General features: G+C 39.8%; 3 protein-coding genes across 8 annotated transcripts; 1 reads left to right on the forward strand and 2 right to left on the reverse strand.

The window, feature by feature from the left end:
• Positions 1-526: 526 nt before the first annotated feature.
• On the reverse strand, positions 527-6,407 carry rbmx (RNA binding motif protein X-linked). 6 transcript variants are annotated; one of them, XM_026330582.1, is made up of 11 exons: positions 6,216-6,407; positions 5,913-6,038; positions 5,242-5,348; positions 4,986-5,151; positions 4,711-4,854; positions 3,995-4,112; positions 3,449-3,577; positions 3,276-3,367; positions 1,540-2,486; positions 859-950; positions 527-669 (listed from the first exon to the last, which is right to left on the reverse strand). In XM_026330582.1, exons 2-9 carry the CDS (start codon positions 6,019-6,021, stop codon positions 2,170-2,172), a joined length of 1,182 nt encoding a protein of 393 aa, XP_026186367.1. In that variant the 5' UTR covers positions 6,022-6,038; positions 6,216-6,407; the 3' UTR covers positions 527-669; positions 859-950; positions 1,540-2,169. The 6 variants fall into 6 exon arrangements, with proteins under 6 accessions (XP_026186367.1, XP_026186370.1, XP_026186369.1 ...); XM_026330585.1 differs by having other exon boundaries at positions 4,711-4,812; positions 6,124-6,407; XM_026330584.1 differs by having other exon boundaries at positions 4,711-4,827; positions 6,124-6,407.
• Positions 6,408-9,175: 2,768 nt separating this feature from the next.
• Positions 9,176-18,781, forward strand: tm9sf5 (transmembrane 9 superfamily protein member 5). Its single transcript, XM_026330760.1, has 17 exons — positions 9,176-9,464; positions 10,642-10,709; positions 10,820-10,913; positions 11,014-11,141; positions 11,275-11,404; positions 12,203-12,330; positions 12,472-12,586; positions 12,717-12,796; positions 12,893-12,998; positions 14,003-14,135; positions 14,379-14,498; positions 14,678-14,735; positions 14,929-15,088; positions 15,176-15,327; positions 15,473-15,584; positions 15,921-16,092; positions 17,795-18,781. Exons 1-17 carry the CDS (start codon positions 9,330-9,332, stop codon positions 17,860-17,862), a joined length of 1,959 nt encoding a protein of 652 aa, XP_026186545.1. The 5' UTR covers positions 9,176-9,329; the 3' UTR covers positions 17,863-18,781.
• A 2,234-nt stretch (positions 18,782-21,015) lies between these two features.
• Positions 21,016-22,434, reverse strand: gpr101 (G protein-coupled receptor 101). Its single transcript, XM_026330916.1, has one exon. It carries the CDS (start codon positions 22,432-22,434, stop codon positions 21,091-21,093), a length of 1,344 nt encoding a protein of 447 aa, XP_026186701.1. The 3' UTR covers positions 21,016-21,090.
• Positions 22,435-24,446: the final 2,012 nt, after the last annotated feature.

Raw genomic sequence — 24,446 nt, forward strand, 5'->3', positions numbered from 1 at the left:
GTAACAGAATCCATCCATTATCTATACCTGCTTATTCCTTAACCAGGGTCACAGGGATCTGCTGGAGCCTATCCCAGCTCTCCTTGGGTGGAAGGCAGGGGTACACCCTGGACAGGTCACCAGTCCATCACAGGGCCACATAGAGACAAACAACCTCACACACTCACACTCACTCCTATGGGCAATTTAGAGTCACCAATCAACCTGACATACATGTTTTTGGACTGTGGGAGGAAACCAGAGCACCTGGAGAAAACCCACACAAGCACAGGGAGAACATGCAAACTCCACACAGAAAGGCCGGGTCGCGAACCCACGACCTTCTTGCTGTGAGACAACACTCAGCCACCATGCTGCCCAGTAGTAACATCAGCTCTTTGAAATATGTACTGCAGCTCAAGAGCAGCAGACTGAAGCCAAAAATGATCATAGACAAATGACAACAAAAACATATCACAAACATCTCAGTCTGGGGACAGTTGTGTTAATTGTATTAATCTTTCATGGCAAGACAAAACTGAACAAGTCTCTTTTCAAAGTCTTTATTGAAAACGTCAGGTACTGTAAACTTTAATAACTCCTCTGCTTGTGTTCTTCTCACTTTCAACACGTTGCTCCGCTTGAAGACAGCACACGGCTAGCACTCTCAACCGAAGCCTGAGGCGGCATCTGAAAACGGAGTAATCGTTGAAAAAGCTGAATTTTGAAGGAATATTAATCCATTATCGCACAACCTTTATAACATTTCAAAAAGTACATTTTGTAAAAATTCCCATGGAAAAATAAATAAATTTAAAAAAATTTGCAAAAGAACAAAGCATTTCTATATGACTGATAGGCAATATCTGATCAACACACCTGCACTGATGCACTGCGGTTTCATTGGCCCATCAACTTCAGGACAGATTTCCGGTATGTTGCAAGTGGTAGGTGCCTTGGAGATGTTCATCCTGCAATAAGAACACATAATTAACATGGTGTCCACCCTTTAATAATGTATTCATAAAATGAAAATTAGTTTTTCAGTCCTTAGTCCGACTGCGAATTCATTTCAGTGATTGATTCCAGTTTGGATGTTAGGACGATGGTGTTCTTCCAGAGGTCTCCATTGTTTGAATTGGCATGCTTGTGAAAAGTTTTCAGACTGAAAGGCTCTTAATTTAGATGTTACAAGAAAAAAAAATTACAGCTAACTAGATATTTTATCTATCACTTAAAAATGCGCTGATGCCAATCATTTTACTGAGCTTGGATGACTGGTTAGGCAAAAAGGATCATTGTTTTGAAGGCTGAGTTGGCAAAATGGCTGTTAAACTTTCACTGTTGACAAAGGACGAAACGTCTTGGGATGTTGCTGCACTTCTGACAACTTTTAACTGACGATAATGGACTACTATGAAAAAGGCCCATTCAGTTGACCTCCTTTTTGATTTTGTCTCCTGAAGTTGTCTTGAATATCACCCTTTCAGTGGAGATTGCAATACAGGACAATGAGAAACTCATTTACAGAGGAGAAACAAAGAGGTTTGCTTTGCTTACCAGCTGTTGACTATCGGTCGAGTTGCATTTGTTGTTGCCTTTGGTTTTGTCGTTGCATGCCATCAAATGGCTCTAGGGTGATGGATCCATTTCCAAGGAAACTACATTGGAAGATTTTGACAGTAACATTTGCCTAACTCTTGAAAACAGTAAGGTCCAGTTGGAAGCACATTTGTGTTAAGAATGAACTCAAGTTACTTGACTATTTATATAGCACGAACAGAGACTCACCTAAGGTTTACAAAGAACTCTGTAAAGACCATGTTGTTGCTTTACATTCATGTTACTGTCTCCGATGTTTGGAAAATTGATGAGCAGTGGTGAAGGTACAACTAAAAGCTTTATTAGAGTAGGAAAGCCAGACTTATGGGGCATTGCAGATTCCAACAGCAATGAATGTACAAAAACTAACACTCACTTGGTAACTGTACTGTTACATGAGCAAGAGAAATACTAGAAAAAAAAGTTTACACATTAAAAAAAACTGGGAAAGTCAAGATACAATTCAAAGCTAAGCGTCAAATTCCACAGATTTAGACATGGCTAGTTTGTGGTGGTGTCAGATTTCTTCCAAAACACGTATTTACTGAGCACGGGGAATTTGTTTTACTGTGATTTCCCAAGTCCAGTTCAGTATCTGCTGCGAGCCATTCCCCTATCGGCTCGACTGCCACCACGGCCACCACGTGGCCCTCCACGACTTGAGCTGCTGTACGAATCACGAGGAGGGTAGCCTCTCTCAACAGGGGGAGCTGGGCCCCTCTCCTGCCTGCCCATTCGCTCACCACGGCTAGGTGGGTACGGTTCACTCCGACTGCTGGGGTAACTGTCACGACTGCCATAGCCATCCCGGGAACTGCTGCCATAGTCATCGTAACGACTGCTTCCACTGCTCCCACCATAGGATGGTGGGGGGCCCCGTGAAGGTGGGGCACTGCGAGAGTTACCTGCAGGGTCAATGGGTCAGGTAATTGGCAAAGTTTCATTTAAACATTTTATTGCACTGTCAAGTGCTCATTTTGTGCCAATGGAATCTATTCACTCAAATAATGGAAGACATTTAAATGTCCCATTATGATATTTTAAATTTAACCTGGATATCTAGTTGACATGTGGAGTAACACATCCAAGCACAGGGAATAAATGGGCAGTGCTACCCATTTCAGCATGCCATTGATTTCAGTAGACATTTTTCCTTTCAGAGATCCAAGTGTTAGAACTGCAGGTAAGGAGGAGGTTTTCAGAGTTGTCTTGATGGTTTTTTGAAGGTTACTCCTTGAGGGAGTGTTTTGCTAGGCCACACACAGTGAGTTGTCAACGGATGTTTCCAAAGGCTTTTTGGGGTTCCTTATGGTTGCAAACTCTCTGGGACACATTACATATTCTGCATTATATTGCCAAAGATACTGATTCTTTTGATGGATGCAGCAGTACTAGTGATATGTGGTCACAACTTTGTTTTTCAGTTGAGATGCTAATGATTATACATTTCTAATAATTGTGCCATGAAAATATGCAACTTGAACTGCAATTCAGGCATGTAGCAAAGGGAAAGGAAAAAAAAGTTTAAAGAGGCTGCCTGCAACGTTGTTTCCTCTGAGGAGGGGAAAAACTGAAGCTTCTTGAGACTGGAGAATGCGGTACTCAGTGCTATGACTTGGTTGGTTATCTGCGCAGCTCTTCTTTGGGCCATTGTGATTATTTGCTGTGATTACACTCATGAAGTCATATCTTACCGTAACCATCATATGAATCTCGGTAGGAGCCACCACTTGGACGGTCCATATAATTTCTGGGTTCACGGCCTCCCCCGTAACTATCGCGATCACTGCAAATAGCAAAAGATGATTTGATGACCAAGTGAGATCCAGTCTCCTTTTCTAACTTTCACATCAAGTGATACACTTACCTGTATCCCCTTGACAATGATCCATAGTCATCTCGGGAACTGGAATTGGAATATTCTCTGTATGAGTAATCCCTGGGAGGAGGTCCATAGTCCCTTGAATCTCTGGAATTATAATCCCGACTGGAGTAGCTGTAAAATACAGCACAAGTCCAGAGTTGTAACCATGATGTTAAATATTTACTTAGTAACTGACAAAAATTATTACTAAAACAAATATCACATTTCAGCTGACAGTTTTTTTTTTCTTTTGTCTATGAACTATACAGTTACTGTTTATTAAACCAATGTGACTTAAACCTTCAGTCGAGTTTTATCTTGACAGATACAGGACATCTCACATATAAAGGAAAGCTAATCCAATTTAAATAGCATAAAAACTCAATCTGAGCCATAATTCATGTTATTCTGATACAGATATTTATTGACAAACCCTGTATAAATCTGTAAAACCTCCAGGTACTGGTTTGAGTTAAATTCTGCAGAAAGTAAAGCTTGTCCAAACAGTTTTACACCACTTTATATAAAAGTATATATCAAATGTCCTACCTATCTTTTGAGTTATAATGGTCATCGCGTGGTGACGGATAATCATCTCTCCTGGACATCATGGAGTCTCTGCGAGGAGGGGGTGGACCATAAGGATCCCTTTCCCTTGACATAGGTGCTGGAACACACAAAGTATGGCAAACTGGCTCATTCAATCACCAAATAAATACATACACCCCATCAAGGTACTTGAAGGACAGTAAGATAAGATCAGAGGTTATTAAATCTGTTCGAATGTAAGAAGGAAAAAAAATTGATAAATTCAAGGTAAGTGCTAACAATTTCAGATGTTTCCAAAACTGTGTTGGTATTTGGCCAGTACAGCATTCTTATTTACTTACAAATCTGTGGGTGCATTGACTGATTGATTCATATTACTACTAACAGATTTTTGGATGAACCAGTGGAGATGTGGTTAGGATTATCACATCGCAACAAGAAGGTTTTAACTGTTCTCTTTGGATTATGCATGCTCTCCCTATGTCTGCATATATTTTCTCCAGTGTGACTGGTTGTCTCTCTCCATGCGTCAGCACTGTGACAGACTGGTGAAGTCTCAAGGGTGTACACTCACTTGCACAATGTTAGCTGGGACTGGCTCCAGCCCCCCCAGGGGAGCCATTATTTATACCCCTTGATAGTGGTATAAATAATGAATGAATAAATAAATAAATGCTTGGGATAGAAGGGTGAATTAACAGATTTTCCTCACTTACGCCTGTTCATAGGACCAGATGGTGCAGATCTCTTGGGCGGTGGACCTCCGTTACGAATTGGGGGTCCTCTCTTCATCGGAGGTGGACCTCTGGATGACATCCCTTTAAAGAAGGGTTCTACATTCCCTGAATTATCATAGTAGTCTTTTTCACAGACAAGAAATGCAATTATTAATATACACATTGATAGAAAAGGCTTAACATCGGTGCACATTCCACAACTTTACAAACTTAACTGACCAAAAAAAAAACAAAAAACAAAAACAAAAACGTACCTCTGGAAGCTGGGCCCCTCATGCCACCAGGACCTCCCCTGGAACCACGAGGGCCTCTTGGTGGACCACGACTGCGAGAGTGCATGGGTGGAGGCCCTCGCCTGCCCCCACTCTCAAACTGAGGCTTTGTTGCCTGCTCCACTTTGATAGGCTTTCCATCAAGAGACTGTGGTTAAAGAATTACAATTTCAATTAGTTTCATACATATTTCTTTTTTTTTTTTTAAAGATTCTAACAGATTAAGCAAAGTTCTTACCTTTCCGTTCATCTCCCGTGCTGCATCCTTAGCATCAGCTGGACTTTCAAAAGTAACAAAAGCGAAACCTCTTGATTTGTTGGTTTCACGGTCCTTCATCAACAAAACTGAAATCAGGAAATACTGAGTGAGAAGACAGCTTAGGACTGATTACATCACAGACAAAGGTACTATAACCTACTCTGCAACAGTTTAAGTTGGACAAGGTCTTGTTTTTATTACTGCCCTCATTAGTTGTTTTAAACGACTGTGGTGGACACTGTTTACAGATTTATCTGCCGTGTTGCAGCCATGGTTCAAAGGTTTTTGGTTTTCTCTGCCATAAGAAAAAACTCCATTTTACAGTAAATAAGGTCATTTGCATAGGAACTATCTTTGTTTCCTATGAACTGAAAACCGAGATTGGAGTAAAGGAGCAAAAATTGACCTTGTTATTATGCATCAGACTCCATTACAGTCATAAAAAAATAGACAAAATAGTTTTTAGTTCACACTGATGCCTTTTAAATTCAGACACATTTGACCCCATTACAATCAGGCTACTTCCACTGTAGGACACACACATCTGGTATCATTTTAAATCGCGAAACAGAAGAATTAATCAATAATATCATATTTAACAGATGAAAAATAAAGCAAGACACAGTACATCAGCCAACAATAGCTCCAACCTTCGACAATCCTGCCATATTTGCTGAAGTACTGCTCCAGGGCCTTCTCGGTGGTCTCGGTGTTCAGTCCGCCAATGAAAAGCTTCCCTGGTCGGTCCGCCTCTGCCATGGTGTAAAATCCACCACCTGAAACAACGTAAGGCTTATACAACGTCCCTGAAATTGTGCTCCCTTACACACAAGTGTAAAACACACGTTACATGTGTCTTACCTTGCTGCTGGAGAAAGTGTTGAACTGTTGAATGCGCAAAATGGCGATAACGATGCCAACGATTGTAGCGTTAGCTAACGTTAGCTACTTACTTGGCTAACAGTAGCCTGCAAGTACTCCAGCCACTGATGAAGAACCTTAGCTTCACTAATGAGAGCACTCTGGTTTTAAAACGTAAATACAATAACTAAAGCATGCAAACACGTGCCCAATTGACGACACTATACCGCTGCCCCCCGTGTAAAAACTACAGCGAACAACGGATGGTTGCCGCACTTCTGTCCTTCTATTCCCAGCAGAACAAACGCCACAAGGCACAGCACTGCCCCCTACAGTCAACATCGCGAACAAGACTGAGAGAACAACCCCCTGTTTAATGATCCTTTTCGCAGATTAACATGAAACTCTGCACATGCTGTACATCACTCTGCACCACAGAATCTAAGTGAAATAACAATAAACTTTCATGTCAAGTGATTTTCAAACAAAAGTTTCTGATACCCAAAAGTAACATAACCATCTAAATAATGAGTGGACAAATTACATTTATGATTGACATATATTTCTGTGGTTTCCTCCCACAATCCAAAGACATGCAGATTGGTGTTGGTGTTGTTGGTGACTCTAAATTGGCCATAGCTAATAGTGTAAATATTTGTCTCTGTGTCAGCTCTGTGAAAGACAGGTAATCTCTCCAGGGTGTAGCCCACCTGTCGCCCTATGTCAGCTGGGATTGGCTCCAGCCCCCTTGATATTTCCAGGATAAGAGTTTTAGAAAATTGATGGATGGATAAAGTGCTAACTCAACGAGCACCAGTAGAGAGAACTTTTTACTCCAGACACACAACTGTTATTGACTGTTTTCAGAATTTTCACTAAGCAAACAATCAACTGTCAAAAAAATATTCAGTAATCAGACATCGATCTCTACTGAAAATAACCGTTGGTTGAAGTTCAATTTTCTCGTTCGTTCTCTTTGGCTATGTAATTAAAGGTAAAATCTATAAAGCGACATAAGGTGTGTGATTAGTTTATGAGACTACAAAAATATGAATACCTTTACACATCGAGAGGTGGTAGTAGAGCTGCTTTTGTCATGTGTTCCCATATGGGTGTGTTATGTTAAATCAGATGATTTCCAAGTTAGGCAGTAGTGCTCAAAAATCTGATAGACTAATGACATCCCTTTGTCAATATTACAGTGTACTATTGGTTAGGATAATACAGTAGGTCCCAGCATTTGCTTGCAAATTTAGTGGCAACAACCAGAATCTGGCAAAGAATGATCTTAATAATCTTAACAATTTTAGAAATCTGGGTCCTCCCACCCTTCATGGAGACCATTATTTTCACACAAGGACCCTATTTACTTTAGGATGGATCAACAGGCTTGTCAGCACATACCAGCTGGTATTAGGTCGGTTGAGAGTCAGCAGGTCAGTTCCTTCAGTTTGAGATCTAATACATCCTTTGTAAGTCATCAGGACTTGTACTTTGTGGACAAAACAACGTGTCTGTGTTTTCAGTGACATGTATGAAGACTAACTCAATGTATTTGTATTAAGTAAAGATTGAGATTTTGGTTCACCCTCCAGGCTGCCATCTAGTGGTTGGTTTGTGCAACTTCAACTACTCAGAGGAGAAAAACAGGTACTAAGCTAAAACAAATATATGAATATGAATCTAAAGCAAAGTAAATATTTGGATAATTCTCTAGAAATTAATTTTAAAAATGTAATTTAATGTATTTTTAAGTTTATTTTTTGGACACAGATAGATGCTGTGACACAATGCTGGAAACAATCTGTTGATAAATCATGTTTGGCCTTGTTTTTCGATGCTGGGACTCATTTTGGGACAAGCAGCTGTTGAGCCTTTAAAATATCTTAGAATTTGATTAAAAAATTTCAGGCTATTTCTCTTTTTCACCAATTAGCACCTCAATTTTACATGTTTACTTTATTTCTCTCTTTTTTCCCACCACTTAGACTTTGGTTTTCTAGTTTTATTGGTCAGTCACATTGGTTATAATGATCCAAGTCATTTAACCAACTATCCCTCTGGCCCTGGATCTCAACCAGTGAACCAAATCACCAAAGCAAGCTGTTTTATCCGTACAGCTGTCAGGCTTTGGACTTTGATGAGGTTCCAACCATGTTACGTTGTGTTCTTCAAAGGGCCAGCAACCTGAGACACTCTGACCCTCTGGCTGGTGTCACTTACAGAGGCAGGGGGGCTATGGGAGATTCACCGGATGATACAAGGTAATATGGTAGTCAATTTAAGCATTTATGTGTAAAATCAAAAGTATTTTATTTCATAGAGTATTATTGTTTGAGAATTTTAGAAAGACAAAACCCAACACTTCATTTCAAGTATCAACTCGACTTCACATATCACCTTGATCAGGGCTTGAAAAAAGACAGAAACAGGCCATGCAGGTGCACACGTGGCTACACCAGTAGCTACCTCTTGTTCTTGTGCTTCGTTTTAATGGAAACCATGTTATATACAATAATAATATAATAGAAGATGTTTTACACTTTCTCCCATTTTCATTACAAGAGCTGTTTGTATCATGACAACACCTTCCGGTTTTTCTCGTCTAACTCAGCTGCCTTTTGCAATGATCGATTATTATCTGAGTATAGGTCTCCTTCCTTTTTTGCTTCATTTTATTACTTTTATTTTTGCATCACCGTTGTAGCCCTTCCTCCATAAAGCGTATTTTCTAACTTATGTGTAGTGTTTTTCCAAAGTAACTGAAGAAAAACGACGTATCGGGCTGCAACATCAGTTATTACCTGGGATATAGCTGATTTTCTTCCTTTCAAAGTAAAATAAATGCCGGTGTAGGCCTTGCGTGATTTGACTTTATAATCGTATATATATTATGCATGTGCACAAAACTATCCCACAAAAGCTTTCTGCATTAACAGCATCGTCGATAAATGCGGAACTCCTACTGAGCAAGCGGACTGCTTAGTACACGTACTTATTTCGAAGATAAACCTTTTTACTTCCGGTGCGAAATGCGTAGCTTCCACGTAACTTGATGGCGTGTGACGTTACTGGGGAGGACAGCTCAGCCGTAGACAGAGCCCGCTAACCGTAAACAGCCACAAAACCCTTTCCTCCGTTAAAAGGAGGACGCTTTTTTGACAGAGTTACACCCAGGTCTTCGGAGCATCGTGGACGTGATAAAAATGAAGACGCGGATCAATTTTGGTTTTCTGTTGGTTTATTCACTAGTGTCGTTGTTCTGTACGTGCTCAGCGTTTTATCTTCCGGGTTTGGCCCCAGTGAGTTTCTGTGAAGACGGCGGTGGTGGAGATTGCCAGGTATGGTGAATACGTAGGATTCACAGGCTTATTTATGGAGTGGCCTTCCTGTTGACGCCTGAATGGACATATCCATATATATTTGCTCCCTTCCTTAACCTTGCTAGCTGGCCAGTCTTCTCCTTGGGCCCCGACTATTACCTGGAATCGGAGAACTGGCATGTTCTAATGCATTGCTGATTTTAGTGGGGTGGGGGTTGGCTCTCGCTGACTTACCCAAGGGAATATAGTTATAGATACACTTCCTGCATAGTACCAGCCCAAATGGACAACGTTAGCACGTTACCACTGATAAATAAGGAAGATGTGTGGTCATTGCTCTGCTAACGTGTCACTGGAGAAATCCATGTAGTTTTGGGCTGACCAAGACATCAGTATTAGTCAGTATTACTTTCTGCTTTTCCCTGACCCTGCAGTCCAGCGCATCCCAAATGATCTCAGTCATGTCACTGTGGAGGCCAGGTCATCTGATGCAGTACTGGTCTCACTGGGTCATTTGTCTGTGTGACATATGATTTGGACTGCATTTGAAGAAATTCCCAAATTGCTTGAAACTTTAAGGAACTGACAGGTAGAGCTGTTGGATGTATACCAACGCTACCTTGGCACAACACAACACAACTCAGATGCATTAAGAAATCAAGAAATTCCAGTATTTACATTTTGACAAGGTACACATGTGAATTGAAAACCACGCCAGGTGACCACCTCTTGAAGCTGGTTAAGATGTTGTCACTGCTTTGTATAGCTGTTATAAAAGCAGTGGGTGCTTTGAGCAATGTAAAATCTGAAGTGTCTATTGTGTTATTTAACACCTTTTTCATAGTAGACAACACCATATGTGTGAAATCAGATTTTTGATGGTTTCAGTATTATTCTGCAATATAGAAAATAAAAGAAAAAAGCGTTGAATGAGAATGAGACTGGTACTTTATGTATTTGAGTTCAGTATAACAATATTCCATAACTTAGTCATGGGTTAGGACTTAAGTCATTTACTACTTAATACTATTATTTGTATAAATGGACCTGAAACATGGGCATTCTGTCAAATTTTGTCCTGCTAGTTACTCAACACTCGCAGCCATGATCTTGGCTGATTCTAGCCTACACTTAGGACTTGTAGGACAATGTTTTTTTTTGCAACGTGAGTAACAAACTATTTACTTCTTTACAGACAGTGATTCAGTTGTTTGTCAATCGCTTGGACTCAGTGGAATCAGTACTGCCATACGAGTATGATGTGTAAGTAAGATTTAGTTTCTTTTGATGCCATTTCTATAATGTCTTGAGATATGTTTCCCAGCTCAGTGTCATATTCTCATTCTGTGTGTCAATCTGTGTATTTGTTAAAGATTTGACTTTTGCAAGGATGCGAAGGAAATGAGGCCTTCTGAGAATCTTGGACAGGTGCTCTTTGGGGAACGAATTGAGTCTTCACCATACAAAGTGAGTATTATCAAAAAATCTAAGCCAGCATGATGACTATCACCTCTACCTGTTAAATGTATTCCCTTCATGCAACATGATTCTCATTTTCCTTTTCCAGTTCAACTTCAAACAAGATGTGAAGTGCAAGGCAGTGTGCACAAAAGTTTACAAGAAAGGTATCAAAGAGGATGCTACCCAACTGGATTTTCTGAAAATGGGAATGCAACTGAACTACCAGCACCACTGGTTAGTAAAATATACAGTATACTGCATCATGCTACAATTCTTTACTCGTGAGTTACAGCATTTTTGTAGCATGGAAGTTGGAAAGATAAAGATTAAGATGAAGCAAATTGGCATGAAAACATATTCTCTTTAGGATCATTGACAACATGCCAGTGACATGGTGCTATGACGTGGAAGATGGTCAGAAGTACTGCAACCCTGGCTTCCCTATTGGCTGTCTTGTCACGTCAGATGGTAGAGCTAAAGATGCTTGTGTTATCAATGTGAGTCATGTTTTCTGTCCTTGAACGTGTCCACTTAAGATATTACGTTTTTCCTAAGTGGTCATCTGTTTGTGGTATATTGTCATTTTTATACTACTTGAATTTGTCCAATAATTCAGGTACAGTAATTTCGCAATTTCACACCTACTAAAATATCTGAGTATAATTAGTTCCCAGTCTCCCAGTTTCAATAATAATAAATATAATTTTGTTTATTTTGTGACTAGCTATAAAGTACACATGGTGCCAAGAAATGTATAATTCAGTCCTATAATATGGTCAACTTTTCAATTAAGTTAGAATCACAAACAAATACAATCTGTTTTAGTTAATAACACATACACCATTGTGCTATTCTTCTCCATAATAAATACGTTTTTAACTATTTACCCTTAGGCTAATGGTGTCATGTGGGCATAGAGCTACTTTGATCTATAAAAAAACACTCAAAGATTTTGAGTATGATGTTCACAAGAAGCTTCTGAATTGAAGAAAAGTCTGTAAGGAGGCATAGCCCAAAATTGCTCTTGGCCTTTGTTCAGGTCAGATTCACATATAATGAAAACACTTGATAGTGCTGCTCACAGAAAGTTTGAGCATTAACATAATTCAATGATACTTACAGATACACTGTAACAATCCTTCATGCACGATGAAGTTGGAAGAAATTTCATAAATATCTTTAAATTGGCTATAGCAGATACCCAGCATTGCAGAGGTTTCTTTCCGAGTCTTATACTGTACTATCCATCTGAGCACCTGAATTAATTAATTAATTTATTTATTTATTTATTTTAGTCTGAGTTCAACAAGAAGAACACATTTTACGTCTTCAACCATGTGGACATCAAGATCACTTACCACAGTGGGGAGTCGGAGGGATGGAGAGGGGCTCGGCTGGTTGCTGCCACTCTGGAGCCAAAGAGGTAAATGTTGGTTGGTAGTGGATATGATGCAATCATGTTTTGATTTCATCTTTTGAGCCATATCAGTGTCAATTGAATGAAACTCACCATTACCGAATCCAGATTATAATTTAAGATCGATGTTTTTGTTGTACAAAACAGTATCAAACAGGCAGATGGGAATAACCCAAGTTGTGAGGGAGCCAACCCAATGGAGGTTCCCGGGGAGTTTGAAAACGATGTGTCAATAGTTTACACCTACTCTGTTACATTTGAGGTAAGCCTCTAAACTGTGAGACTAATTACATTTGACATAATATATGAGATAACATTATCCTTTCAAGGAACTGAGAGAAACATTTTGTGTGGAATGTTTTTTTTCCAACAAATATACTACCTTTTTACAGGAAAACAATTCAATCAAGTGGGCTTCCAGGTGGGATTACATCCTGGTCTCCATGCCTCACACCAACATCCAGTGGTTTAGGTATGAGGATATTTCTCACCAGAGAAACTCTCTTGAAAACTGTGGCTCTTGATGCTTGTTAGTTGATACCAGGGAATGTCTTCTGTGTTTTTCCAGCATCATGAACTCCTTGGTCATTGTCCTCTTTTTGTCCGGTATGGTTGCCATGATCATGCTGAGAACCTTGCACAAGGACATTGCTAGATACAACCAGGTGGACCAGGTAAAGGCATTATTATCTCTCTCAGCTAGAACTGGTTCATATGTGGATGTGAACTATTGATATATACCAGAAGATTCCTTTAAGATGCAGTTGTTAGAAATGAAAACAAAAACATACTCATAAGGGTACAGATTGAATCTCACTAGTCCTCTTTGTGTACTGCAGGATGTCACAATGCAAAATAAACTATTCACAGAAGCCTGTACCTCATATTTCCAAGCTAACAACTTTAAAGAGTAGGGTTTTGTTAGCTACAGTGCATTGTTGAACTTATGTTATTGGGCTTTAAACAGCCAGTTAATATCTGCGGTTCTTATCCCACCGTTGGTTATGAAAGTATTTGATTTTTAATTAACTCAAACATTTATCTCACAAATATTAGAGATTGAAGTTTTCAACTGGCCATAATTGTGTGTATTGACCTTTGTCAGAGTTATATGGCTAATGCTTTATTCTGCACTGTCTGCACCCAGGTTTAAAAATATTTTGTTACATTTCACAGGCAGACCTTATAAAGTTTCTGTTAACCAAGGAAAATTCCTCTGTATCCCACGTATGTAAGCTTACCTAAAGCTGTTTTAAACAAAACTTTTACTGACAATTAAATCAGGTGTTTCAGGTGTATGATTGCAGCAAATGGGTACATTATAACAGAATGTGAAATGTGGTGTGGACATTTTTTAAATTTGAATAAAGGGGCTTGTACTTTGGAGCAGACAGGTTTTTTTTTTTTTTGTTTTTTTTTTACAACAAATGTAGCAGCTTCTGGAAAATTAGGTTTTTTTCTCATTCACCTAATTTTGCTTTGTGAGCAGTTATCTGATTTGGAGGTACTATAGGATTCAATGTTTGGTGGACGGTGAAGCTCTTGTTTTGATCATTTGATATTTTCATTTATTATTATCTGGGACTTAAGTTCAATTAAGTTTTATTTTTATGGCTCCTAAACTCAAAAAAATGCTTGATTGTGACCATTGCTGTGCCACTGTCTGTTTCCTTCTCAGGAGGATGCACAAGAAGAATCAGGGTGGAAGCAGGTACATGGGGATGTTTTCCGTCCACCCAGGAAGGGCATGCTGCTGTCTGTATTTCTCGGACAGGGCACCCAGATCTTCATCATGACTTTCATCACGCTCTGTAAGGACTATTTGACATTATGCTCTAATATGTAACGCCAGTAATTCTTTCACAGATTTAAATAGTTTCATTATTATTAGTTTTCATTATTAAGTGCTGTGTTTCATGTTCAACACGTTATGCGTTAAAGATTGACACCTAAGTCACGTGTTCCTTGCACACACAATTGTTATTGCAAGACGTTATGTGGAACTGTCACGATAACACCAGTCAAAGTCAGTGCTAATGGCTTGTCTTCTGTAGTCCTGGCCTGTCTGGGTTTCCTGTCACCAGCCAACAGAGGGGCTCTCATGACATGTGCCGTGGTGCTCTGGGTTCTGCTGGGCACGCCTGCTGGCTATGTTTCTGCACGCCTTTACAAAAGTAAGTCCAGTGAAAACCTCATAGAAAAGACTCAGACTTTTTTTACTTATATGTATATATTGTTAACTTATGTTGAAGCACCATAGAACTAATGTCACATTCCTTCTGTGTCCAACACATTTAGTGATAAATCTGATTCTGATGATTAGCCTAACTTACCCAACTGTTTATGTTCTCAGCTTTTGGAGGTGAAAAGTGGAAGACCAATGTGTTGCTGACAGCACTCCTGTGCCCAGGGTATCCTCACATGACACACTGGCTTAGTTTAAGCTTATTTCTCTCATTTTTTGAACTTTATTTCTACCCTGAAGTGTTGCAGTTACACATCACACTGTATATACCCTCTCTTTTGCTGTGGACACTGTTTCTGTCCCTCTCACATCTATTATCTTATCTGTGTCATTGTTCTTTTTCTACCTCTCTTCCCTAGTATTGTGTTTGCAGACTTCTTCCTGATGAACCTGATCCTTTGGGTGGAGGGTTCCTCAGCAGCAATCCCATTTGGCACCCTGGTGGCCATTTTGGCCCTATGGTTTGGAATCTCTGTGCCCCTCACCTTCATTGGTGCCTACTTTGGATTCAAGAAACCTGTGAGTTTGTCTATTTGTCCATCTTGAAATTATTGCTAGTAGATTCAAATTTGTAATAGTTCCATCTCTTTTTCTGCTCCTGTGCAGGCTATTGAGCAACCGGTGCGAACCAACCAAATCCCCCGTCAAATTCCTGAGCAGTCTTTCTTTACTAAACCTATCCCTGGTATAGTAATGGGTGGAATCCTGCCCTTCGGCTGCATCTTTATCCAGCTATTCTTCATCCTCAACAGCATTTGGTAAGGAGCCCAGAATGCAGCCTTTCCTGACTGACAGGCATTGCTATTTTGACTGGCAAAGTAAGGAGGAGTTTTGTTCCTTGCTACATATTCACATACCACTTAATAAAAATTTTTTTTTTTTTTTTTTTTTTTGGTGTTGTAGGTCTCACCAGATGTACTACATGTTTGGATTCCTGTTTCTGGTTTTCATTATTCTACTCATCACCTGCTCTGAGGCCACCATTCTCCTCTGCTACTTCCACCTATGTGCTGAGGTACCTGAATACTCATTTATCACAATTCTTTAACACTTTTATAGTAGCAATTTTATAACATCAAAAATAATCTCATGGTAAATAGTACATATAAGTTTTAAGTAGGATTTTACAGCCTCTCCTTTCTTGTTATCATGTTTCTGAATGTCTTACATTCATACCCATATTTTTCACTCACATGACTGTAGAGCCCTAAGTACAAATAGGACGGCTGCATCGGGTTAACTACATCAAGAGCAATGTCACTTATTTATTTCTCTTCATCTGATTCAGACTAAAGTTGAGATATCTTCATATCTGCATTCTAAAATGTCTTCTTTTATCACTAATGTCCAGGACTACCATTGGTGGTGGCGTTCCTTCCTGACCAGTGGCTTTACAGCAGTCTATCTCTTCATCTATGCTGTGCATTACTTCTTCTCGAAGCTGCAAATAATTGGAGCAGCCAGCACCTTCCTCTACTTTGGATACACTATGATTATGGTCCTCATCTTCTTTCTCTTCACAGGTGAGGCTTTGATTTTAAGTGACTTATGAGCACGTTAGGGAGCCAGAGTGATATCCTTCTTGTCTTGATGCATTGAAAAGATGTGTGAATATCATACTGGGAATGGTTTCTTTTAATGGTGAGCTTAGTTACTATAGCTTACCTAACATACCATGCTGTATTAGCATCAGAAAGGGGTGTGTAGTTGGTAGATGTCAGTGCTAGTGTTTGCTCAGTCTTCTTAAATTAACGTCACTTCAGCTGTAGTGTGAAGATTCAGGATCTTTATCCTGTTTCTGTGACATACAGTAAATGACCAGGAAGCAGGTCAAAGTTCAAATTGTTAAATATTTGTTTGCTTGTCATTCAGTTTAAAGCCAAGCCTTGGCCTTCTTGTTTCTGTGCTGGCAGTTCAGACACAGTGTCAATGAAGCTGAAAAGCATTTATTTGCAAGGGTCCCGTTTGAACTGTCATTTTTATATTTGAAGTTTAATGAAAATCAGAGAGACTTAGGGAAATGAGACTCGAACATTCAAAGTCCCTCTTGGTCAGATCTAGTTGTGCTGACTTATTTGGGTCAATTCTGCTGTCTATGGTTTGCTGTTTGACAACCCAGAGCCTAGTTTTATCAGGGAGTTCCTTTTTGTTCGTTTTCTTTCTGTAGATCAAAAGAAGCTGGCACCACATTTACTCGTTGCTTTGGATGATAATTAGAAATATTATAATAGGTCTATATGCACTCCAGATTTCTGATGATTACTGTTACGACATTTTAACTATGCTTGCATTCAAAGTCCAGCTGTTTGATAAAGGTTGTGCAGATCTATGTACCATTCATTATTAGAAAGGTAGGTAGTTGACATGGTAACAGCATCCTCTGGCCCTGTCCAGCTCTCTTTCACCCCCTCTCAGATGAGACTAAGAATGTGGGCATGAAGAGAATAATTTACAGGACGAGATAACAGGCAAATACACGCCTAGTCTTTATGTCATCCGGAAATATACGGCTCACCATGATGTCAGATGATGACATATATCCTGTGTTATACTGTCATTAGGCCAGATGAGTTAGCCTGTATCCCTGCTTGTCACTGCAGCACATTTTGACACTATCTTAAGACAGCGCTGTAAGTAGCAATGGGATGAGGTGTCAGAAGATTTATCACTGAGAAATAATCCAAGGATTGAAGGAAAAGATTATCAGTTTCTGTCCTTGCTTCCGGTTTTGATCTAAATAATCCAAATCTCTCTCATTTCCAATTTTTACGTTTTTATTTTGATGCCTGTACTTTTTACCTCATCCCAACTTTGATCACAATTTAATAATTCAGGATTGTGCTGCATGGCCCCCATTGAGCAGTCAGATCAGACTTTTATACTCAGTTAAATTGATCCAGAACTTTGACCAGTCGTATTTTGGAACAGCTCAGTCAAACATGCTCTCTCCCTGACAAAGTGAAGTGCTGCGGCTGGTGTCTTTGCTGTCTTGTGTGGCAATTGTAGTCCCAACCCTGTCAAAAGTTATTTTTCAAACTTTGTTTGGATGGAGTTTGGTTAGCACAGTAACACCTAACAGGCTCGTACTGGCCCCAAACAGATTTCAAAACTTGTTAGTGCCACTTCGATATTTTAAATATGTCAGTGTGGCTGCTCGTTGTGTTTTCTCTTATTTGTATGTTGTGTAGTAATGTGTCAAATAATGAATGCATCTTGTTCTTTCAGGTACAATTGGCTTCTTTGCCTGTTTCTGGTTTGTAAATAAGATCTACAGTGTGGTCAAGGTGGACTAGATGAAAAAGTGACTACTTGCAGTTGCAGTTCTAGCATCATCAGTGCTGGCTGTGTGATAAAGTGGTCTACAAAGTTCTGAACTCAAACCATCATAGAAAAGACCTGAAGAGCAAAGCCCATCCTCTTTTGTGCTTTAAACCTACGCTTTTCAAAAATATATATAATTTTGTGTTCACTGTTGACCAGTAATATTTTGCGTGCAACCTTGAAAATCAGTCAGGGTTCCGGAGATCTGGTTGTTATAGTTAGCAGTTTGTTTTGGTGGATTTAACGAAACAATTTAATTGTCTTGTTTTAATTTTCTAAAGAAAGATGTTCTGTATTTTGCTTTTGTATTCCCGTATGATTTTGTTTTTCATTTCCTGTATTGTAATGATGAAACTTTTGTGTAAATATACTGTATAGAGAACGAGTGAAAGAATGCTACTTAAAGTTTGTCATCATTATGTAACCTTCCTTAGGAGTTTTATTTAGCTGTACAGATGGGGCTATAAATCAATAAAAACCAGCCTGTATTGTAGTTAAGGAATTATATAAAACAGTGACATTACTATAATACATGTCCATTGTATTGTATTGATGGCTACATTTAAGTTTGCATAAAAAAAAAAGGGTGCACTCAGAAGCACATCTTTATCATAGACGAATATGCTACAGTATGTTGCACTTCAAAGACGTTCGCTCGGTGACATGCTTGAATTGTTTGGCCGTAGGAGAGATTCTCACCTAGTTAATCATAATGCAGTCCATGAATTGACTCATTAAGTATGTATACACCATTAAGATGCACCCTGTTAGATTTTAATAAGAAGTTTGCTTAATAGTAACTACATAAAACACTGCTGCCTTTTTCTTTAAGCAGTGCGGGGTCGTCACCCAAGGTGATAAGATTTTTACAAATAAATGCAGTTAATTCCATATGAGGAGTCTGTTTTTTTTTTTTACATACATAAGCTCTTGATACATGTTAAGTTTTTTTTTCTACGCAAAAGGCCATAGGATTCAGTTTTTAGCTCCTAACTATAGTTTATCTGGGTGGAAACCAAAACACAAAATTGTGACATATAAGTCAGACACGTTTAAAGAGGTCTGCTATGCTTACCATTTTTTGGTCATGATTTTCCACATTTGGTTGGGCTGTGCATTTCTGTGGGAGTGGCACCCAGTTACAACTGACAGGAAGATACATTTTTTTCTTATTTGTACTGACATCATGTCATTAATGTATTTGTCTAGTCTTAATTTGATTTGTGTAATTTTCTTAGCTGAAAATCCCTGGATTTCTAAAGGTTAAATAGTATATTGTATTTCCTGGTGTCAAAAACAGACCTGACTCCGCAGACTTCACATGTACAGGTTTTCACATGTGCAACTGTGGTTAACTTAAGCCTTCTGTTTGGTATGAAACACTTACATGTGAAATGAAACATGTTACGATTACACATATTAAGTATAAGTCACATATATTTCTTTTATTAAACAATAGACAACTTCTGATGTTGAAAAAACAGAAATAATACAAATCCATGACAGAAATCAGAAAAATGTTGTTTTAAAGCACTTATACAACAGTATTTTGTCTATTTGCAGATAAAACATAAAGTTATTATACAAGTGTGATTGTCACTCATAATACCATAGTATTATAATTATTTTGTGTTATCAAATCCACCAAAATACATGTTCTCGTTTCATGAAAGAAACCATTGGGACTAGACATAAGTGATGCACATATTGTAATTAGTGTTTGATCGATTAATTAATATAATCAGCACCAATGTATTCAGTTCAGTTGGTGCCGAAACCCATTAAAAGAAAGTCAACCCAACATATCGTCCAAAAACAAGGGGTTATTTTCAAAGAGTATTGGCACCAGCCGTAGAAAAACCCATATCGGTCGACTGTTTAATTGTGATGCACCTATGACATCCTTTGGCAACACACGATCTACCTAAACAACAAAATGAACTGTTTTTCTGAGACATAGGGTAAGTATGTAACACTTACACAAGTACTCATCCTATCTGTGGCTTTAGACGGGCAGGTTTTTTCCACTCTGAATACTCATGAGGTATCTTTACAAATCTACATGTGTTCAGTGGAGTATATGAATTGTGTTACATAAGATCTTGTGGTGTGCAGCCTACGTTAAATAACTGGTGCAAGGAACCCACACAATTTACTCAAAATATATTAAAGTATGCTGAAGTAAATTTCCACCTCAGCTGAAGCTGAGTTAAAGGAAACATAGCGGCTAAGACCAACTTCTATGTGTGACTGGCAGAAATGGAGTCACCAAGCCTTTTGTAACGGACAGACACAATGAATCGCTATTCTTCTATTCCTTTATTCAAAAGGTGCTTTTAGACTAAGAAGAGTTACTGCGGATGTAAAAACATTATGTTTACTCACCAGATTTATGAACGGAAATGGGCACAAGCATACCCTGAGTTCATTAGTCGCTGGCAAAGTTTGCTCGCACTAACACAAGGATGGTATGTCCTATGTCCTGTGGCAGGATCACAGAGAATACAACACATGGAAAGTTTAAAGGAGATTCAAAAGTTGTGCAGATACTTCAGATCAATACCTTATCAGAGAAATCTATGGCCCACAGTGGTCAGGAGACCAACCACTCTGATTCAACATAGCAGTTTCTATCTCAACACAACAACTATAAATTGAAAATAAAATCCAGTGACACTTATTGTAGGCCTGCAGGCAAATGTGTAAAATAGAAATGAAATGGTTTATGGTTTTATCAGTTCAAACCTTTTTGAAAATAGAGATTGATTGAAATGTTTTTATAGGAATAGCTAATAAAACAATTGCTTACATTTAAATGACAGGTTCTAGAGACAAAACTTTATCAACTGCACATTCTAATATTAAAACTGCATTTACTGTATGTATAAAACAAAGAGTATGTGTTTCTCAAGATTTGGACTTGTGAAAATCAAATAATACTTATTGTTCAAATTCATAATTCAACAATACATGGATGAAGTTTTTCCAAAGAGATATATTAGACCACTGTTTAATTATTTCATCTGACTGAGGAAAAAATAGTAAAAGGTAGAAGTATACTACTATTTCTACTGCCAGCTACCTTTTGAAAGAATAACCCTGTTGTAAAGAAGAAATATTTGTTCATGTTTGAACACACTGTATGTCATGCTTTTCAAATGACACTAATTACAGTCTGACTGATGTATCCTAAAGGCAGTTTATGTGCTTTGTTTGCTCTGGACTGTGAGCTCCCTCTCAGAGCTGACACTGGTAGAGGTCGTTTCTTTACAACTGTCCCTTGACTTCCTCTCAAAAGTGGGAGAAGAGGATGTTGTGCATTCTGCCCAAGTCCGAAGAGGGAGGACTCTGGCAGCAAGGCTGGGCAGGTGAGGGCGGGCCCCTGAGCGACCCTCTGTAGTAGTGAAGCAGCTCTCCACAGCAGAACTCTGGCTGGGACGGCCTTGTTTGCAGAATAGCCCATAGAGTAAAGCTAGGAACTCCTTCCTCACACTACGGTGCATGTAACCATAAATGTAAGGGTGTAGGCAGCACTGTAAGAAGAAGAGTACAAGGGCAAGGGAGGACAGCCAGGGTGGTACAGCAGCTCTGTTGCTCATAGATATAGTATTCAGTATGGTGTAAGGCCCCATGCTAAGAATATATGAAGCCATGATCACAAAAACTACACGGGCAGCCTTGCAGTGGTAGTGGAAGCGTCTGTGCTTAACTCGAACAGAGCATCCTCTGGCTGAGTAGGGACCGTCAGGTGAACTTCCTTGCTGGGCTTGGGGCTGCTGCTGTGGACTGCTGGGTCCCTGGAAGTCCTGTGGGCAGGGTTGGGAGGATGATTGTGTCTGTATGGGGTGCACAAGAGCGTTCTGTCTCCGAGCTGCTCTGAACACCATCCAGTAACAGCCGAGCATGATGAGCACAGGGAGCCAAAAAGAGAAAGTGGACACTACAGCAGAGTAGGACAGGCTAGACGACCACACCACTGAGCACAAATTGTGATGGCGGTCAAAATCAATGGCCCCCCAGCCATACAGTGGTGGTGTACTCTGCAGGAAGCTGAGCACCCATGTGCAGATGATTAGGTTGGTGCCCAAGTGTGGAGTCATACGTGTGGGATAGGACAAGGGGTGGATGATTGCCAGGTAGCGATCCACAGAGACAACTATAATTGTGTTGACCCCAGCAAAAGCAAAAAGGTGCATCAGCACCACCAGGGCCTGGCACAGTCTGGCATCCAGCGGCCACACGCCTGGCACGGTCGCTGCAATGGCAAAGGGCATAACTAATATTGTCTGGAGTAGGTCTGCCAAGAGGAGGTTGAGGACGAAGCGATTTGCCACATGAAGGAGCTGAGGCTTCCTTTGGAACACCAGCAGAACCACCACATTCCCAAACAATGACACACAAACAATAACAGATATGAGCACCATCTTCACCACACTGTTGACTATGGAGGACCACACTGGGTCCTGACTGGAACCAATGGAACCGGGCTCCCAGGGAACATTAGTGTAATTTGTGTGCATACTGAGTGCCTGAGAGCTCGACATTGTTCCTCTGACACTAGGCACACCGAGTGCATGTGTGCATCACTGTTGACATAAAGTCAGGTTAGTGCCATCTTGATCAGCACAATAACATGAGGGAAAACCGGTTCAGGTTATGTTTGCTTTTCAGGGTGTCACAGCAGTGGATTTCAACATTCAACATGCATCACATTATTCTCATTATTCTCTCTGCAAACATGACCTATCATCCACAACAGTCCAGTAGACCCATCCATGAGTGCCCCGTAATGCTGGAGATTATCAACTCTGATTCACTGATCGGTGATTAATCCCTGAACGTGTCACCCTCCGATCAGGCCTTATTCGTCTCGCAGCCCACATCTGCAGGGTGAGACATGGATTTTGTCTGGCGACAATAATGCCCCCGTCCAAACCGCCAGGATCGACTGCGACCGCGGATCACTAATCTGTAACCGACGTATAATACCTTGAAATGATCAGTGATGCGATGATTTGCCTGAGGATGCTCACTCCCATCGCTTTGCTCCCATTTCAGCCTCAGCTTCAGCCAGTGGCAGCGAGCTCTCACGGCTCAGCTAACATACGCTGCGTGTCTTCACCCAGCGGGGGTCTCTCATCCAGACTAGCATATCGCTCCTTCGCTGCTCTTTTCGGATTTCGTGGCAGCTCAAACATTTATAATTTTATCTGCTTTGAATCCTGCTCAACAGTCTTAGGCTACTTATGGTCGGGTCCTGTCTCCGAGGTGTCAGAAAACCAAGGACACCTGCACTGAAATCTCCCCCGCTGGAGCCTGTCACCGACCCCCTCCCATCCGTTTCCCCCTTTTGTTGTGAATGTGCAATGTTCACCATATTCCTCCTGACACATGGTGGCATCTGAAGGTCCAACAAGCTTTGTCCACACTTTTCATTTCTGGATTGACTTTTCAGAGGAAATAAAATACACGCAGACTATCAGTGGTCTATGAGGTCTGAACATGCCTCTCACCCAGTGTCAGCTGGGAGTCAGTCTCAGCAGCCCTCTATAGATGGCTATAGATGATGGATGATAGTTAATTAAAGAAACCTGCTAACAAGAAATGTCTTTAATTTTGTACTCTCCCCCTACACTAATATAATTTTCCATATAGCCTAACAGGGTTAGCTCTCAGATCTGTAAATTAAACTAAGAGGGCTGTTCATGCTATATTTTTATATGGCATGATATATCATAGTATGGCTGTGGGCAGGCAGGCAACAAAATAGGTCTAAAATCAACCTCCATCATCAAATCCCAGGTGTTACAGCTGTTACTTGGTAAAATATCTTAATACCTTATGGAAGTTTGAAAGTAAAATGTTATTAAACAAACAGGGTTGTTTTATGCTCTTCTATCGGGTCTAATCCAGAAACACAGCATATCCTGTATGTATTTTTTAAACATTTTGTGAATATCGCAGCAGTACCATGGTTTCTCACAATATAATTACACATAAAGGTCCAGTTATAGCTGTCCTGGACAAACAGATGAGGTTTGCCTACTTTTAAGTTGTAAGTGTTCAAATGTTATTTTTTGTGCAGAACATTTTAAGGACCTCATGTTCATGTGGGCTTAAAATGATGAGCTTCAGAGCTTATTTATGACTTTTGAACTGGCATTTGAAGAATGTTTAGTCACTGCTCTGTGCTTTCAATCACCTTTTAATTTCTTCATGCAGATTTCTTCCTTTCTGCACCTCCTCAGCTCAGCTTTTGCACTCGTCCTTCAGGATTTATACAGGCACAGGATAAAGGGCAGAGTTACAATCCTTTCCAAGTTTTCTACTGGTTTACCTAACTTGTAGTTTTATAGCAATAAATAAACCAATGTGCAATTCTGCTAAAAAACAACTTTATATAAAACAGCCTTTCACCCAAAGAGAGCTGGGATAAGCTCCAGCAGATTCCCGTGACTCTAATAAATGGGTATAGATAATGAATGAATAAACTTCATAGAAACACTTGGCCTAAAGCAAATCATTTATTTTGCAATAAGTTTGAATTTTAAAACCT

The sequence above is a fragment of the Mastacembelus armatus genome, chromosome 10 (genome assembly GCF_900324485.2).
Source record: "Mastacembelus armatus chromosome 10, fMasArm1.2, whole genome shotgun sequence".
Lineage (NCBI taxonomy): Eukaryota > Metazoa > Chordata > Actinopteri > Synbranchiformes > Mastacembelidae > Mastacembelus > Mastacembelus armatus.

What these genes read in the sequence shown, in the direction of transcription:
- gpr101 (XM_026330916.1), bottom strand. Translation starts at nt 22,434, where the DNA reads ATGTCGAGCTCTCAGGCACTCAGTATGCACACAAATTACACTAATGTT.
- rbmx (XM_026330582.1), bottom strand. Translation starts at nt 6,021, where the DNA reads ATGGCAGAGGCGGACCGACCAGGGAAGCTTTTCATTGGCGGACTGAAC. An exon ending in CATTATAACTCAAAAGATAG is followed by an intron (nt 3,578 to 3,994) that starts GTAGGACATTTG and finishes TGTATTTTACAG; the next exon opens with CTACTCCAGTCGGGATTATA. An exon ending in AGATTCATATGATGGTTACG is followed by an intron (nt 2,487 to 3,275) that starts GTAAGATATGAC and finishes TTGACCCTGCAG; the next exon opens with GTAACTCTCGCAGTGCCCCA.
- tm9sf5 (XM_026330760.1), top strand. Translation starts at nt 9,330, where the DNA reads ATGAAGACGCGGATCAATTTTGGTTTTCTGTTGGTTTATTCACTAGTG. An exon ending in TTGAGTCTTCACCATACAAA is followed by an intron (nt 10,914 to 11,013) that starts GTGAGTATTATC and finishes TTCCTTTTCCAG; the next exon opens with TTCAACTTCAAACAAGATGT. An exon ending in ACCAACATCCAGTGGTTTAG is followed by an intron (nt 12,797 to 12,892) that starts GTATGAGGATAT and finishes GTGTTTTTCCAG; the next exon opens with CATCATGAACTCCTTGGTCA.